Raw genomic sequence first — 16677 nt, forward strand, 5'->3', positions numbered from 1 at the left:
AATCCTCATTCTCACTCGGCTTTCCAGAAAACAGTAACATCCATTGCAGATTTTTCTCTTCTCCTGTCTCAGTCCACTGTACTTAATCATGGAGACAAAAGGACAAATGTACAATATTTGTGTCTAGGAAAAACCTTCAGGCCAACAATCTTAGTGACCTGTGTCTCCATGGAAATGTCTGCCTAAGCACCCCCCTCACATGATTTCTCCCTCCTTCTCCCTGGCAAAAGTTGGCGTGGAACAACCCGGCCTGGGTGAGAGTCAGTAGTGGAGAGAGACAGAGCTAAGAAAGTTAGATAGTACGTCACAATAGAGGCCCATAGGACTCTTGACAAAAGTAGTGCACTATATAGGGAATAAGGTGCTATTTGGAACGCACACAAAGGAACACAGGAAGTCTCAGTCTGATCGTTTATGAGTTTGGCACCTCAGCTCAGCTCAAGGATGGATGGATAGATGGCATTTCCACACTAACGACTCTGTGGATATGAATCAAAACACTGGCCAACTACTCATGATTCAGGCCATGGATAGAGGTCATATTTAACTCGCAGATCAAAGAGAGCATTGACCCGTTTTATTTATTGGTTTGGTTTAGTGGTATTTTCCTCCAATTTCTCAACTCCAGAAAGAGTTGGTTTCAATGGCTGTTGTACCGTTGTTTTTTTGTTTTGTTTTTACGCTGTCAATGAGCATATTTAGCAGGAAGTTAAAATGAAAATAAATCACATTCCCTATTCTAACCATCACCATTATCTCCTCTCGTGAAGAGACAACACAGAATCACTTATTATGCAACTTCCTTTATGTATATGAATTGTGTTTCTAAGTAGTTTTTTACACTATGTGTTTGAGCTCATTGTAATTATAGTGTGTGGCTTGAATCCTGATTTCAAGAAGAGAAGCTCTCAGCTTGTCCATCATTTGCCAAAAAGGCACAATGCATGTTTTCTCCCAAACTCAAATGTGCTCTGCATGGTCAAGACACATCTAAGCTAGGTATTATGGTCGAGAGAGAGAGAGAGAGAGAGAGAAAGAGAGAGAGAGAGAGAGAGAGAGAGAGAGAGAGAGAGAGAGAGGTGTGGGGGATTCTATTAGCATCACTTAACCAGCAGCAGGGGAGATGAAGAGGAAGTTAGTGCTACTCTCTGACTGGCTCACAGCTACTCAGAGCCAATCACAATCCCTCCCACACACATCAGACAGGAAGCAGGACGCTGAGTGTGGATGTTCTGTTCAGGGTCACTGAGGTTGGCATGGAGGAGACTGACTGGTCAAGAGTGGGTGAAGAACAACAGAGGGAGGGATACATAAGTAGATCAAATACATTATGTATATAGATAAACAGTTTCCTGAACAAATAAGTCCTCTACTTGAATAGTAAGTTGGAAGGATGTTTACTACTCGTACTTAGGGCCCAGAGTTTCATGGTCAGGAAAACCCTCGTTCCTGTACTCTGAAATGTCCATGAATTGGCTCCAGTAGCCAGTAGAGTTGGAATCTTCATTAGTCTGTGTCTGTGGTATTTCCTCTAAAGCAGGTCTGTGTGCAGAGTGACAGTCTGTCTGGTTGATGGGTTACTGAGGAGGGAGGGAGGGAGGGAGGACGAGCGAGCTTTGGCTATTTTGGCTCACCTCGTCCTCCAGTTGATTGTGTTGGAAGACACATTGTCACTACCTGCCAAGTCATTAAATATTAAATCTCCTCAGCCCTGAATGACTGAAACACAGGTGGTCCCATAATGTGAAATAGGGGACTAGAGAGAGGATGGTGTGGTAGACTACAATCGTTTCGGCTGTAAGTTATATGAAACCATAAAGGAATATCATGCACTTCCATCAAACAGCAAGATACCCCTTGAAGGAGTATCTCTCATCATAACTACAGTTACAGTCTCAAACTCTGAGGCCTCTTCCTACCCCCCTGCCTATCTGACGTTCCACACTGCAGTGATGTATAACGGAGCGTTTCTGCATTTAGAAGGAGTTACCTTTCCTCCTCTCCGCTCTGTAGCAACAGGAAGAGGAGGGAAAGGATGAAAGAAAAACACTAGCTTTCCAGTGTCCCTGACGGAGCTCAGAGTCAATGGTAAAACCATACAGCCAAGTCTGGATTTACAGTTATTATGACCCTGCTGTCTTCAGTGGTGGAGAGGAGGGGTTGAGGAGGGTCGGCAAGGTTTCAGAGAGAACAGTAAACTGTACAGACATGACATGTTGCATCCAGCGATCACCACCACATGATACCGTACATGCCCCAAAAATTACACACTTCCTTCTGCTACCCCCTCAACTTTGCCCCCCCCACCTCCTCCAACCCACCCCGCCCTCCTCTCCCGTGCCCCTGCTTTCAGGGATTGAGGGACACATTCTCATGCGAGAGCCAGATTTAGCTGCCGAGCAGCAGAGAGACGCTTCCTTCCTGTCCTGAATGTGTGAACAGATTTAGTGCAGGACTGACTGGTAACACTAGGATGCAGTGGCAGAGCAGGAGGACCCCATCTGATTCATCCTTCAATCCCTCTATCACTCTAACTTTCAATCTCTTTTTTACTGTAACTACAACTTTTGTTTTTTAAATGGATGTTGTTTCTCTTGTCCTCTCTCTTTGTTGCCTCCCACCATCTTTTCCCTCCTTCCTTCCTTTTCCGCCCTGTCCTCACTGCTCTCTCCCTTCCCCTCCTCTCTCCCCCTCAGTTGTGCTTGAAGAGAAGAGAGTGTGTCACTTAACTAAGTGTCTGTCCCTCTTTCTTTCACTCATCCATCCCCACCCCTCTTTGTCCATTCTTCCCTTCCTCCTTGTCTGAACTAGAGTACTGTGCTTGTCTCTACTGCCTGACTTCCCCTCTCTGGGGCGGCAGGTAGCCTAGCATTTAAAAACTTTGGGCCAGTAACCGAAAGGTCGCTGGTTCGGATCCCTGAGCCGACTAGGTGAAAAATCTGTCGTTGTGCCCTTAAGCAAGGCTCTTAACCCTAATTGCTCCTGTAAGTCGCTCTGGATAAGAGCGTCTGCTAAATGACTAAAATGTAAAAACGTGTGTTGATGTATGAGCTCTACTACGAAGTGGGTAACGAAGTGTGTGTATTATCTGTGCTTATCCCTCTGAGGTGAACCCAGGACCTGACTTCTTTCATCTCCTCTCCCACCTCCCCACTGTCCTCTCACCTTAACACACACACATCAGCTCAACACCAAGGGGCTTGTTTAGCCTCAGCTGACCTCATTGTTGACCTGTTCAGTCTCTCAGGGATGTTTGATGCCCTTCTGCTGCTTTATGGCAGTTCTGTAGTTATGTGCTCTTACTTACAGCACTTTTATTGCAGATAATATCTAGACGTCAGTTGTTGACTTACTATAGGCCTACATACAGTTGAAGTCAGAAGTTTACATACACTTAGGTTGGAGTCATTAAAACTTGTTTTTCAACCACTCCACAAATTTCTTGTTAACAAACTATAGTTTTGGCAAGTCGGTTAGGACATCTACTTTGTGCATGACACAAGTAATTTTTCCAACAATTGTTTACAGACAGAATATTTCACTTATAATTCACTGTATCACAATTCCAGTGGGTCAGAAGTTTACATACACTAAGTTGACTGTGCCTTTAAACAGCTTGGAAAATTCTAGAAAATGATGTCATGGCTTTAGAAGCTTCTGATAGGCTAATTGACATAATTTGAGTCAATTGGAGGTGTACCTATGGATGTATTTCAAGGCCTACCTTCAAATTCAGTGCCTCTTTGCTTGACATCATGGGAAAATCAAAATAAATCAGCCAAGACCTCAGAAACAAATTGTAGACCTCCACAAGTCTGGTTCATCCTTGGGAGCAATTTCCAAATGCCTGAAGGTACCACTTTCATCTGTACAAACAATAGTACGCAAGTATAAACACCATGGGACCACGCAGCCGTCATACCGCTCAGGAAGGAGACGCGTTCTGTCTCCTAGAGATGAACGTACTTTGGTGCGAAAAGTGCAAATCAACCCCAGAACAACAGCAAAGGACATTGTGAAGATGGTGGAGGAAACAGGTACAAAAGTATCTATATCCACAGTAAAACGAGTCCTATATCGACATAACCTGAAAGGGCGCTCAGCAAGGAAGAAGCCACTGCTCCAAAACCGCCATAAAAAAGCCAGACTATGGTTTGCAACTGCACATGCGGACAAATATTGTACTTTTTGGAGAAATGTCCTCTGGTCTGATGAATCAAAAATAGAACTGTTTGGCCATAATGACCATTGTTATGTTTGGAGGAAAAAGGGGGTGCTTGCAAGCCGAAGAACACCATCCCAACAGTGAAGCACAGGGGGGGCAGCATCATGCTATGGGGGTGCTTTGCTGCAGAAGGGACTGGTGCACTTCACAAAATAGATGGCATCATGAGGAAGGAAAATTATGTGGATATATTGAAGCAACATCTCAATACATCAGTCAGGAAGTTAAAGCTTGGTCGCAAATGGGTCTTCCAAATGGACAATGACCCCAAGCATACTTCCAAAGTTGTGGCAAAATGGCTTAAGGACAACAAAGTCAAGGTATTGGAGTGGCCATCACAAAGCCCTGACCTCAATCCTATACAAAATTTGTGGGCAGAACTGAAAAAGCCTGTGCGAGCAAGGAGGCCTACAAACCTGACTCAGTTACACCAGCTCTGTCAGGAGGAATGGTCCAAAATTCACCCAACTTTATTGTGGGAAGCTTGTGGAAGGCTACACGAAACGTTTGACCCAAGTTAAACAATTTAAAGGCAATGCTACCAAATACTAATTGAGTGTATGTAAACTTCTGACCCACTGTGAATGTGATGAAATAAATAAAAGCTGAAATAAATAATTATCTCTACTATTATTTTGACATTTCACATTCTTAAAATAAAGTGTTGATCCTAACTGACTAATTTTTACTAGGATTAAATGTCAGGAATTGTGAAAAACTGAGTTTAAATGTATTTGGCTAAGGTGTATGTAAACTTCCGACTTCAACTGTACATACAGTGAGGGAAAAAAGTATTTGATCCCCTGCTGATTTTGTACGTTTGCCCACTGACAAAGAAATGATCAGTCTCTAATTTTAATGGTAGGTTTATTTGAACAGTGAGAGACAGAATAACAACAAAAAAATACAGAAAAACGCATGTCAAAAATGTTATAAATTGATTTGCATTTTAATGAGGGAAATAAGTATTTGACCTCCTCTCAATCAGAAAGATTTCTGGCTCCCAGGTGTCTTTTATACAGGTAACGAGCTGAGATTAGGATTACCTGTATAGAAGACACCTGTCCACAGAAGCAATCAGTCAATCAGATTCCAAACTCTCCACCATGGCCAAGACCAAAGAGCTCTCCAAGGATGTCGGGGACAAGATTGTAGACCTACATAAGGCTGGAATGGGCTACAAGACCATCGCCAAGCAGCTTGGTGAGAAGGTGACAACAGTTGGTGCGATTATTCGCAAATGGAAGAAACACAAAAGAACTGTCAATCTACCTCGGCCTGGGGCTCCATGCAAGATCTCACCTCGTGGAGTTGCAATGATCATGAGAACGGTGAGGAATCAGCCCAGAATTACACGGAAGGATCTTGTCAATGATCTCAATGCAGCTGGGACCATAGTCACCAAGAAAACAATTGGTAACACACTACGCCATGAAGGACTGAAATCCTGCAGCACCCGCAAGGTCCCCCTGCTCAAGAAAGCACATATACATGCCCGTCTGAAGTTTGCCAATGAACATCTGAATGATTCAGAGGAGAACTGGGTGAAAGTGTTGTGGTCAGATGAGACCAAAATGGAGCTCTTTGGCATCAACTCAACTCGCCGTGTTTGGAGGAGGAGGAATGCTGCCTATGACCCCAAGAACACCATCCCCACCGTCAAACATGGAGGTGGAAACATTATGCTTTGGGGGTGTTTTTCTGCTAAGGGGACAGGACAACTTCACCGCATCAAAGGGACGATGGACGGGGCCATGTACCGTCAAATGGGTGAGAACCTCCTTCCCTCAGCCAGGGCATTGAAAATGGGTAGTGGATGGGTATTCCAGCATGACAATGACCCAAAACACACGGCCAAGGCAACAAAGGAGTGGTTCAAGAAGAAGCACATGAAGGTCCTGGAGTGGCCTAGCCAGTCTCCAGACCTTAATCCCATAGAAAATCTGTGGAGGGAGCTGAAGATTCGAGTTGCCAAACGTCAGCCTCGAAACCTTAATGACTTGGAGAAGATCTGCAAAGAGGAGTGGGACAAAATCCCTCCTGATATGTGTGCAAACTTGGTGGCCAACTACAAGAAACGTCTGACCTCTGTGATTGCCAACAAGGGTTTTGCCACCAAGTACTAAGTCATGTTTTGCAGAGGGGTCAAATACCGTACTTATTTCCCTCATTAAAATGCAAATCAATTTATAACATTTTTGACATGCGTTTTTCTGGATTTCCATGTTGTTATTCTGTCTCTCACTGTTCAAGTAAACCTACCATTAAAATTATAGACTGATCATTTCTTTGTCAGTGGGCAAACGTACAAAATCAGCAGGGGATCAAATACTTTTTTCCCTCACTGTAGCTGCAGTGATCTTTGCACTACCTTGAGGAACATTTATGAACTCAAACATTCAGTGCTTTTAAGATTTTTTTATTTTGTTGTTGTCCTGTTTTCAACTGTACCACTGTCTAAATACATCATCAGTATTGCAAGGTAGCACCGTGAGTCTGTTTGTCTGCGTAAGTAAAAGGTTCTCCCAAACAAAGCAGAAATGAAACATAGAACCATAATCTTCTGTTACAGAGGTTATAGTAGTTAGTTTGATTAGTTTGGACATTTGGGTAATTCCAAGTGCCAGCAGAAATTGCCTACATCTCAGGTTGGCACGCTGTCCATATTTTCAGAGCAGGAGAAAGAGGGAGATTGGAACACTTTGTCTTTTACAGAGTCGAAAGGAATCAAATAGCTCCGATTTCACAGTTTGATCTGTTTTCAATTACCGGGCTGAGTCCCATACAGAAGAAAACGCTGAACAATTTAAATCAATCAGGGCTTAGGGTAGAGTGAAGGGGCCATGGGACGCTCTGTGTGTGTGTGTGTGTGTGTGTGTGTGTGTGTGTGTGTGTGTGTGTGTGTGTGTGTGTGTGTGTGTGAAAGTGTGTGTACATGTCCTCCACACACACACACACACACACACACACACACACAAGAGAGAGACAGTGAGAGTTTGATAAATAGGCTGTGCAGGTTTTTATGTGAATGAGGCATGGTGTTGTGATGATGCCAGTGATGAGGTATCTCCATCCTTCTCTCTTTCCCCCTCACTCCCCTCATCCTCTCTTTCTCTCTCCCTCTTTCTCCCGTCTCTCTCTACCCTCTCTCTCTCTCTCTACCCCCCCCTCTGTCTCTCTCTCTTGCTCTCTCTCTTTCTCTCTCTCTCTCTCTCTCTCTACTTCTCTGAGGGCAGGTCACTGTGTGTTTGGCCTCAGACTCTGTGGAAGGCGAGAGCGGCCATTCCGTGCCAAGGGTGTGGTGTCTTACTGAGCCATAATGTATTTCTCAGCTGGGCCTGTGAGCTCTTTCCTCTGAGTTTTGGCCCAACTCTCTTATCTTCAGGTTACATCCAGCATCAAAAAGACAGGCACACCTTAAACTTGGCCATGCACATTTTTCCTTTAGATTGTTTTCCTTTAGATTGTTTCTCATAAAGACTGAGCCATTTGACCTGAATAGTTGAGCATGTGTACAGTGAAGTGTACAGGTTACATACTAATAAGCCTAATGGCTGTTGATGCAGAGTAATGGAATCACCTCTCGGTCATTAAGCTTCAAAGCTGGGTTTTGATTTCCAACAACACATTTTAGCTTGTGTTGATATGTTGGTATGCCAATGTGTTAATGACCATTTCTCTCTCCTCTCCTCTCCTCTCCTCTCCTCTCCTCTCCTCTCCTCTCCTCTCCTCTCCTCTCCTCTCTTCTCTTCTCTTCTCTTCTCTTCTCTTCTCTTCTCTTCTCTTCTCTTCTCTTCTCTTCTCTTCTCTTCTCTTCTCTTCTCTTCTCTTCTCTTCTCTTCTCTTCTCTTCTCTTCTCTCCTCTCCTCTCCTCTCCTCTCCTCTCCTCTCTCTCCATCCCTTTTCTCCTCTTCTCTCCTCTCAGGATCACTGGTTTTGGAGGGTACGGGACAACGCAGTGATGCCGGGGTACCCCATGCTCATCAATGTCTTCTGGAGAGGACTGCCCCCCAAGATAGACGCCGTCTACGAGAACAGCGAGGGGAAATTTGTCTTCTTCAAAGGTAAGGATGCCCACAGATGTATTATACATGATCTATATCAGGGATGGGCAACTGGCGGGCCACGGGTCGCATGGCCCCCCTTTTGTAGGCCCGCGGACCAATACAAAAAAATACAAATAATAATACGTATTTTGTTTTGGGGGGAGGGGACTCATTCTTACTTACTGTTGAGAGTTAGAATAATAAAATACTCAAGGTGCAATTTCGTAATGTAGTTGTGCATCAGCAGTCACTCAATTAGTGCATGTCAGCCCTAAACATTTTTGATTGGTAAATTAGTCTAGCGGCCAGCTATCTAAACTTGTAGTAATCATGGTCGAATTACCGACCGGGGTGGGGCCTATTGATCATCAGTTATCATATTAAAAGCTGCAAACATTTGCCTCCATCCTTTAGCAAAATGTGTAGAATTGCAGGAAATTAGCTTTAAAACTGCACATTTTTCTCTTTTTCCCCCCACCAACGTTGCCCATCCCTGATCTGCATAATCAGACAAATCCTGGACCAAAAAGCATTTTCAATAGGATACAGTAGGATGGGTCCTGCTCCTTATTCTTGGTGATGTGTGTGTGTGCGTGCTTGCGTGCGTGTGTGCGTGGCGTGACATTGCTGTAGAAGGATTAACCAGAGGCTTATCTCTCTGACTATAGAGACTGTACTTACTGTAACCCAGGCAATTTGCCTCCTAATCTCAGACAGTCAAAAGCGGTTTGTCCTGTGAAAATGTGTGTGTGCGTGCATGCGTGTGTGTGTGCTTTCATTTTTACATTTATATTTTAGTCATTTAGCAGACGCTCTTATCCAGAGCGACTTACAGTTAGTGAATGCATTGTCTCTTCTATAAGCAGTCTGTTTGAATGTATGACCTCACAAGCCCCACTGCAGCACAGGCTGTCTCTTCTCTGAGTGTGTTTACATCATATAAACCTATAGCAGATGAAGGGGATGTCTCAATATATACATTTACTGAAAGAGACAGCAAATAAACAAACAAATAGACTTATATACTCCCATGAGAGTGGAAGGGAGGGATGTGGGGAAGAGAGGAGACGGGTGTAAATCTGGGTCTGTCTGGATAATAAGTACAAATCACAGATGGCACGCAAACACATTTCTATTTTTCACAGTTCCTCGAAAAATAGACTAGTTGTCCCCTGTGTACCGAGAGCTCTTAATATCCCTTTTCTCGTTTGTTTCTTTTCTGGTTGTAGCATTGAGATTTCCATTAAATAAGAGGATTTATTATTATGTCCAGTAATAAAACAAAGTGAGCTTTCAAACAGAAGAAAGTGACTCTATAGGTAACAATGTAGGTCAATGACAGGTAACTTATCCAATGGCAGGTCGCAAGTTTTACAATCCTTTTTTTATTTTTTATGACACATATTCATATATGTGGCTGTGTAGATAAGCATTCATGAATGTTTATTAATTGACTATGAATGCCTTGTAAGGCAAAGCTTATAAAGACATTGTTTGCAACAGACTCATGCAGACTTGGGTCCCAAATGGCACCTCATTCCCTATTTAGGACACTACTTTTGACCAGGGAATATAGGGAATAGGGTGCCATTTGCGACTCAGACTTCCTGTCTTTAAAGCTGTGTTATACAAACACTGAATTGGCATATAAATTAGACACTCATTTGAATATGTAAATATGCATCGCTCATAACAACCTTGTTTCTTAGCTGTCTGCCTTTAGAACTAGGGTTGTATATATGTTTGGTGAAATCTGCTCCAAAAGAAAGTCTTTGAAACTGAAATATCTAGTTCTCCCTCGTCATTGACTCAATCATGTATTTTTTCAATGGGAGCAATGCGATAAGATAGGAGGTTATAGTATCAAAGTGCACTGACTATAAGTGTGCATCCCAATTGCCACCCTATTCCCTATATAGTGCACTACTTTTGAACAGAGCCCTATGGGGAAGAGCTTCCAGAGTAACTGCATCAACCCGTTGATTCTGTAGCACTGCAGCCATGGTCTTTCTGATTAGCCTGCCTCTTTAATGACAGCCAGACAGAAACACGCGCACACACACACACACACACACACACACACACACACACACACACACACTGGGTATATCAATTGCTTGGTTCTAAGAGAAATATGCATCTACGCGATCTACCACTCGGGGGAGAGAGACACAATTGAGCTACATATACCGCTAGAGCCTATACATTTTTTATTTAGCTTTGCCTTGATTATGTTTAGTTTTTTATACAGAGAAAGCTAGCCTACACGGTCAATGCATACCCTGTGTTTCGAAATGTTTTGTGTGGTCACTATGTGAAAGAGTGTAGCGAAAGTGTTTGGGTGTGTGTGTGTGTGTGTGTGTGTGTGTGTGTGTGTGTGTGTGTGTGTTTGATCTGTTTTCAAATACCGGGCTGAGTCCCATACATAAGAAAACGTTGAACAATTGAAATCAATCAGGGCTTAGGGTAGAGTGGGGGGGCCATGGGACGCTATGTGTGTGTGTGTGTCTTTACGTAATGTGTGTGTGTACAATACACTCTGTGTGTGGTCCATGTGGAGGAGGAAGGAGCCTGTTGTTCTTGGCACCTTGCCCAGACTCAATGATCACCATCCCCTGTACAACACTGTTTAGACATTGTTAGGAGATAGCAGGAGATTAGCAGTGTTCACTGTGGTAGGTACATCTGAGCTAACATTAAATACTGACAGTTAAAGTTAAAAGATGTAGTCAGTCTAGTCTGAATCATTATTCACTCCCCAAATATCTCACCCTGGTGAGTTCTGAGAAAGCCCCTTATATCCAATATCCTTCACATCCGTCTTAACACACCCATACATACACACACACACACACACACACACACACACACACACACACACACACACACACACACACACACACACACACACACACACACACACCCCAATGCCTCCTGACCCAGTTTACCCAGACTGCCTTAGTGCCTGTGCCAAGGGGAGAGGCTTGGCAGGGCAGGAGTAACCGTGATAACCATGAGCCTGCTATATATGGAGCATGAGAATGAAACAGGTGTAATGAACGGCATTTCCTGTCACATGACCCTGCCTTCCCTCCCTTCCTCCCACCACAATCCCAGTTGCCCTTCACTTCACTTCCATAGACATTAAAACCAGTTGCCCTTCACTTCACTTCCATAGACATTAAAACCAGTTGCCCTTCACTTCACTTCCATATACATTAAAACCAGTTGCCCTTCACTTCACTTCCATAGACATTAAAACCAGTTCACTTCACTTCCATAGACATTAAAACCAGTTCACATCTGCCCAGTCCTCCCCAGACTTCTGCCAGTGAATAAAAAAACCATGCCAAGTCAAAACCATGCCACAACCTATTTACCAGAAATGTATCCCTCCTCTCCCTCCATTCTTCTCTACCTCCCTCGTCTTTCTTCATCCCTCTCTCCCTCCCTCCTCTCCCTCCATCCCTCTCTCCCTCCCTCCTCTCCCTCCATCCATCTCTACCTCCCTCCTCCTCCTCCTCCTCTCCCTCCATTCTTCTCTACCTCCCTCGTCTTTCTCCATCCCTCTCTCCCTCTCTCCTCACCCTCCTTCCCTCTCTACCTCCCTCCTCTCCCTCCTTCCCTCTCTCCCTCCCTCCTCTCCCTCCCTCCTCTCCCTCCATCCCTCTCTCCCTCCCTCCTCTCCCTCCATCCCTCTCTACCTCCCTCCTCACCCTCCTTCCCTCTCTACCTCCCTCCTTCCCTCTCTACCTCCCTCCTCACCCTCCATCCTCTCCCTCCATCCCTCTCTACCTCCCTCCTCCTCCTCCTCTCCCTCCATTCTTCTCTACCTCCCTCGTCTTTCTCCATCCCTCTCTCCCTCCCTCCTCACCCTCCTTCCCTCTCTACCTCCCTCCTCTCCCTCCTCCCCTCTCTCCCTCCCTCCTCTCCCTCCCTCCTCTCCCTCCATCCCTCTCTCCCTCCCTCCTCTCCCTCCATCCCTCTCTACCTCCCTCCTCACCCTCCTTCCCTCTCTACCTCCCTCCTCACCCTCCTTCCCTCTCTACCTCCCTCTTCTCCCTCCTTCCCTCTCTACCTCCCTCCTCACCCTCCTCACCCTCCATCCTCTCCCTCCATCCCTCTCTACCTCCCTCCTCCTCCTCCTCTCCCTCCATTCTTCTCTACCTCCCTCGTCTTTCTCCATCCCTCTCTCCCTCCCTCCTCACCCTCCTTCCCTCTCTACCTCCCTCCTTCCCTCTCTCCCTCCCTCCTCTCCCTCCCTCCTCTCCCTCCATCCCTCTCTACCTCCCTCATCACCCTCCTTCCCTCTCTACCTCCCTCCTCACCCTCCTTCCCTCTCTACCTCCCTCCTCTCCCTCCTTCCCTCTCTCCCTCCCTCCTCTCCCTCCCTCCTCACCCTCCTTCCCTCTCTACCTCCCTCCTCTCCCTCCATCCCTCTTTACCACCCTCCTCTCCCTCTATAACTCCCTCCTCCTCCCTCCTCTCCTCACACAAGACAACACTTCCTCAAGTCTCGGCTTTGCACTTCTCAAACCTGGGCCTCAGAGTAGGAGTACTGGTATAGGATGAGTTTTTCCCTTTAGATCATAATGAATAACACTATGAGGACAGCACTCCTACTTTGAGACACTTCTTGAATACAGGCCCTGGCATCTAGACTCTTAACGCATTGTCCCAAATGGCACCCTATCCCTGAGCCATGGTCAAACGTAGTGCACTATATAGGGAATAGGGTCCCATTTGAGACTCAGACAAAGACTGTAAAAACCGAGGGTGGCCTCTTGGTTTGTGAGTTAGAAAACAACAACTGAATAACCAAATATGACACTTACCACTGTTTGTTCACTGTAATAGCTACTGTAAATTGGACAGTGCAGTTAGATTAACAATAATTTAAATGTTCTGCCCATATAAGACATGTCTATGTCCTGGAAAGTTTGCTGTTACTTACAACAGTCATGCTAATCACATTAGCGCACGTTAGCTCAACCATCCCGTATACGGGACACCAATCCCGTAGAGGTTAAGAAGTTGAAAACCACTGGAACAGTGGTAGACTTGCCTGGTAGAGGACCCAAGTGTATCTTCTCCCCACTCACAGTGAGGAAGATGGTTCGGGAGGCAAGGAAAAGTCCAAGGAAAGGAGTTGGAGAATTACAGTACTTGGTCGCGTCTTGGGTCACCAAGTCTACAAATCTACAATTAGACGCCACCTCCATGCCAATAGGCTATTTGGAAGGGTTGCCATAAAAAAAGACGTTATTTAGAGCAACCACCAAATGTAAACGCCTGGAGTTTGCTTAACACCATTGACACTTGGATTGGAATCGGTTGCTATGGCCAGATGAGGAGAAAATAGAGCTCTTTGGTCACGCACACCAGTGGAGGGTTTGGCCTCAAAATGAGGATGCATATGCATAAATGAACGTCATGCCTACTGTAAAATATGGTGGTGGATCTTTGATGTTATGGGGCTTTTTTACGTCCACTGGTCCTGGGGCCCTTGTTAAGGTCAACGGCATCATGAACTCTACCAAGTACGAGGCTGAAACTTGGCCGCAAGTGGATCTTGTTAAGTCAGACCAAATAATGCAAATATTGGACTAATGCGTAGATATTGTAGTTCCCTACTGAACCAGCATTATGTGATTATTGATAGTTCCAGAGAGAATGGTCTGTTCAATGATAAGGTGGCTATTGCACCTAGTATATTATAATGTGGTTATATATAACCAAAATTGAAAATGTTGCAACTCTTGTGCAATGTGATATGACTCTAACAACCTCACTGTACTGTAACATTCGTGATCTCCAGTTATGTAGTAGTCTACCAGCACTACAGCTTCATATACTGTACACCTTGGGGTTCTGAAACTGATTTGGTATGGCTCACATTAGGCAGGCTGGATTATAGTTACCCTGCCTGGCCAACCAAATGTCATCCCCAGGTTTTAGTAACCCCTCCTGGCCAACCAAATGTCATCCCTGGGTTAAATCCCCTCAGTGCTGGTGAGTGAGTGGATGTGTCCCAAATGGCAAGCTATTCCTTATATAGTCCAATACTTTTGACCAGAGCCCTATGGGACCTGGGCAAAAGTAGTGCACTATAAAGGAAATAGGGTGCCATCTGAGACGTGTAGTGTCCCAGCAGTCCCTCTGAGCCCTGTTGTCCTTGTGTCTTTTCCAGGGAAGCAGTTCTGGGTGTTCAAGGACACCATGCTCCAGCCCGGCTACCCCCAGGACATCTCTATGTTCGGCCACGGCATGCCAACCCAGAGCATCGAGACCGCCGTCTGGTGGGAGGATGTAGCCAAGACATACTTCTTCAAAGGGGACAGGTGTGTACACTGAGATGAGCTGTGTGTGTGGGTGGAGGGGTGTGTGTGTGCGTGCCTTCGTGGGGAATTGGGTGTGTGTGTCTGTCAGTTCATGTGTGTGTGTGTGTTTCTAATGTATTGGGATTGGGATGCCAATGAGATTGTGAGATGTATGTTTTGATGTCTGTTATCCCACACCCTAATCCCCATGACTGTCTGTTCAGGTACTGGCGCTACAATGAGGACATGAGAACGATGGACCCAGGCTACCCTAAATCCATCACTGTCTGGAAGGGCGTCCCAGACTCTCCACAAGGAGCCTTCGTAGACAAAGCCAATGGTAAGTTCTCCTATCTATCCCATACTATCATTATTGCTAGACAGTAGCATAATAACACATCTCCCTATCTTTTAATCCTCTCCTTCCATCCACTAGACAGTAACATTCACATCATATATACCAAACATAGCCTTTACTTCAGCCTCGTAGCTACACATTTTAATACCTTGTAGCTACAAGGCTCTACAAAAAGCTACAATTTTAGTAGCCATATGTTGACAGTATATTGCAAGACCCAGTTGGAATATGACAGGGAAGCAGAAAACAAAATACCAGTCTGTTGCCCAATCCGGTTGAGGCCAGTTGGTCTGCACAGAGGGTGGGAAAGATGAGTTTTTGTTTTTTTGTCAGGCCTGCGGGCTAGACTTATTAGACAAGTGGATCGTACAAAAAGCCTGAGAATGGCTCCTATTGGTTGGTAATGGCCAGCAGGGCGGGGTTTGAGCGGACCTGGCAGTGCCTGTATGGGAAAAAGCAGGCCAGGTGGGGAGGCGGAGCGCACTCATGCCATCTGTCCCCATCCCTCTCAAGGGGAACTGCCCTTCCCTACCTTCAGGCTATGCTCAAACTCTACACCCAAAACCGAGCACTCCGTTCTGCCACCTCTGGTCTCTTGGAGGTCAGCTCCCACTCAGCCCAGTCAAAGCTCTTCTCTGTCCTGGCACCCCAATGGTGAAACCAGCTTCCCCCTGAAGCTAGGACAGCAGAGTCCCTGCCCATTTTCTGAAAACATCTGAAACTCAGGTAAACGTCTGGTAGCATGGTATTTTGTTTTTTGTTTTTTTAAATGCCTTTAAACTATCACATGGTTCCTTTGGGATATTGGTCAGTTATGTTAGATTGTGTAAATTCCACGGTAACGGAATTAAGCTTTGATTCCGATTTTTCACTTTAAAATGTATGCCAAACAAAAACCTTTGATTTCAGAGTTTAACAAACAATACAACTCTATGCACAAGGACTACTTTGAACAGTTTACACTGTACACTGAACATTTCACAAAAACACATTTACTGGAAGAACTGCGCAGATGCAAAGTTTGTAACAGAATTGCGGTAAACTCTGTATCCGTTTTTTATGCGACCACATTTTCCAAAAACTATGTTAAATATCTGCTCCGAATTAAGATTCAAAGATGTCTGCATATAGAGTGGGGTGTTAGCTATGGCATGACACCTTGAGTTTGAAAAATGTATTTTGGTTATTGAACTACATTAGGTGAAGTGGATGGGTCCCTGATCTGTACAATACAGAAATGCATAATTATGGATATGAAAGTCATTCTCTTCATGGGGATGTATCCTGAATAGGTACACAAAGGTACAGTAGAAATATGCAATATCCCACTTGTGCATATTTGGGTATTATTCTACAGACGGTATTATTGTAATGAGCTCTGCCCTCAAACAAGACGACATTTGGTTTTTTATTTTATTTATTTTTTATTTAACCTTTATTTAACCAGGTAAGCCAGTTGAGAACAAGTTCTCATTTACAACTGCGACCCGGCCAAGATAAAGCAAAGCAGTGCGATAAAAACAACAACAACACATGGGCAGAGCTGGTGGCCAGGGTAGGGGTAGTCAGGTGGAAAGCATGGCCAGCCGTAGCAAAATGCTTATTGAAATTCTCGATTATCGTAGATTTATCGGTGGTGACAGTGTTTCCTAGCCTCAGTGCAGTGGGCAGCTGGGAGGAGGTGCTCTTATTCTCCATGGACTTTACAGTGTCCCAAAACTTTTTGGA

At 44.9% G+C, this 16677-nt stretch overlaps 1 protein-coding gene across 4 annotated transcripts in view; it reads left to right on the plus strand.

The window, feature by feature from the left end:
- Positions 1 to 16677, plus strand: part of LOC121549929 (matrix metalloproteinase-16-like) — a 76892-nt gene that overhangs the window by 48766 nt on the left and 11449 nt on the right. For all 4 annotated transcript variants that reach the window (XM_045210365.1, XM_045210367.1, XM_041861918.2 and 1 more), the window contains 3 exons: positions 8151 to 8289; positions 14462 to 14612; positions 14816 to 14931. In XM_045210365.1, coding sequence (XP_045066300.1) covers positions 8151 to 8289; positions 14462 to 14612; positions 14816 to 14931 — 406 coding nt within the window. The remainder of the gene's footprint in view (positions 1 to 8150; positions 8290 to 14461; positions 14613 to 14815; positions 14932 to 16677) is intronic.

This window comes from Coregonus clupeaformis, chromosome 34 (genome assembly GCF_020615455.1).
Source record: "Coregonus clupeaformis isolate EN_2021a chromosome 34, ASM2061545v1, whole genome shotgun sequence".
Lineage (NCBI taxonomy): Eukaryota > Metazoa > Chordata > Actinopteri > Salmoniformes > Salmonidae > Coregonus > Coregonus clupeaformis.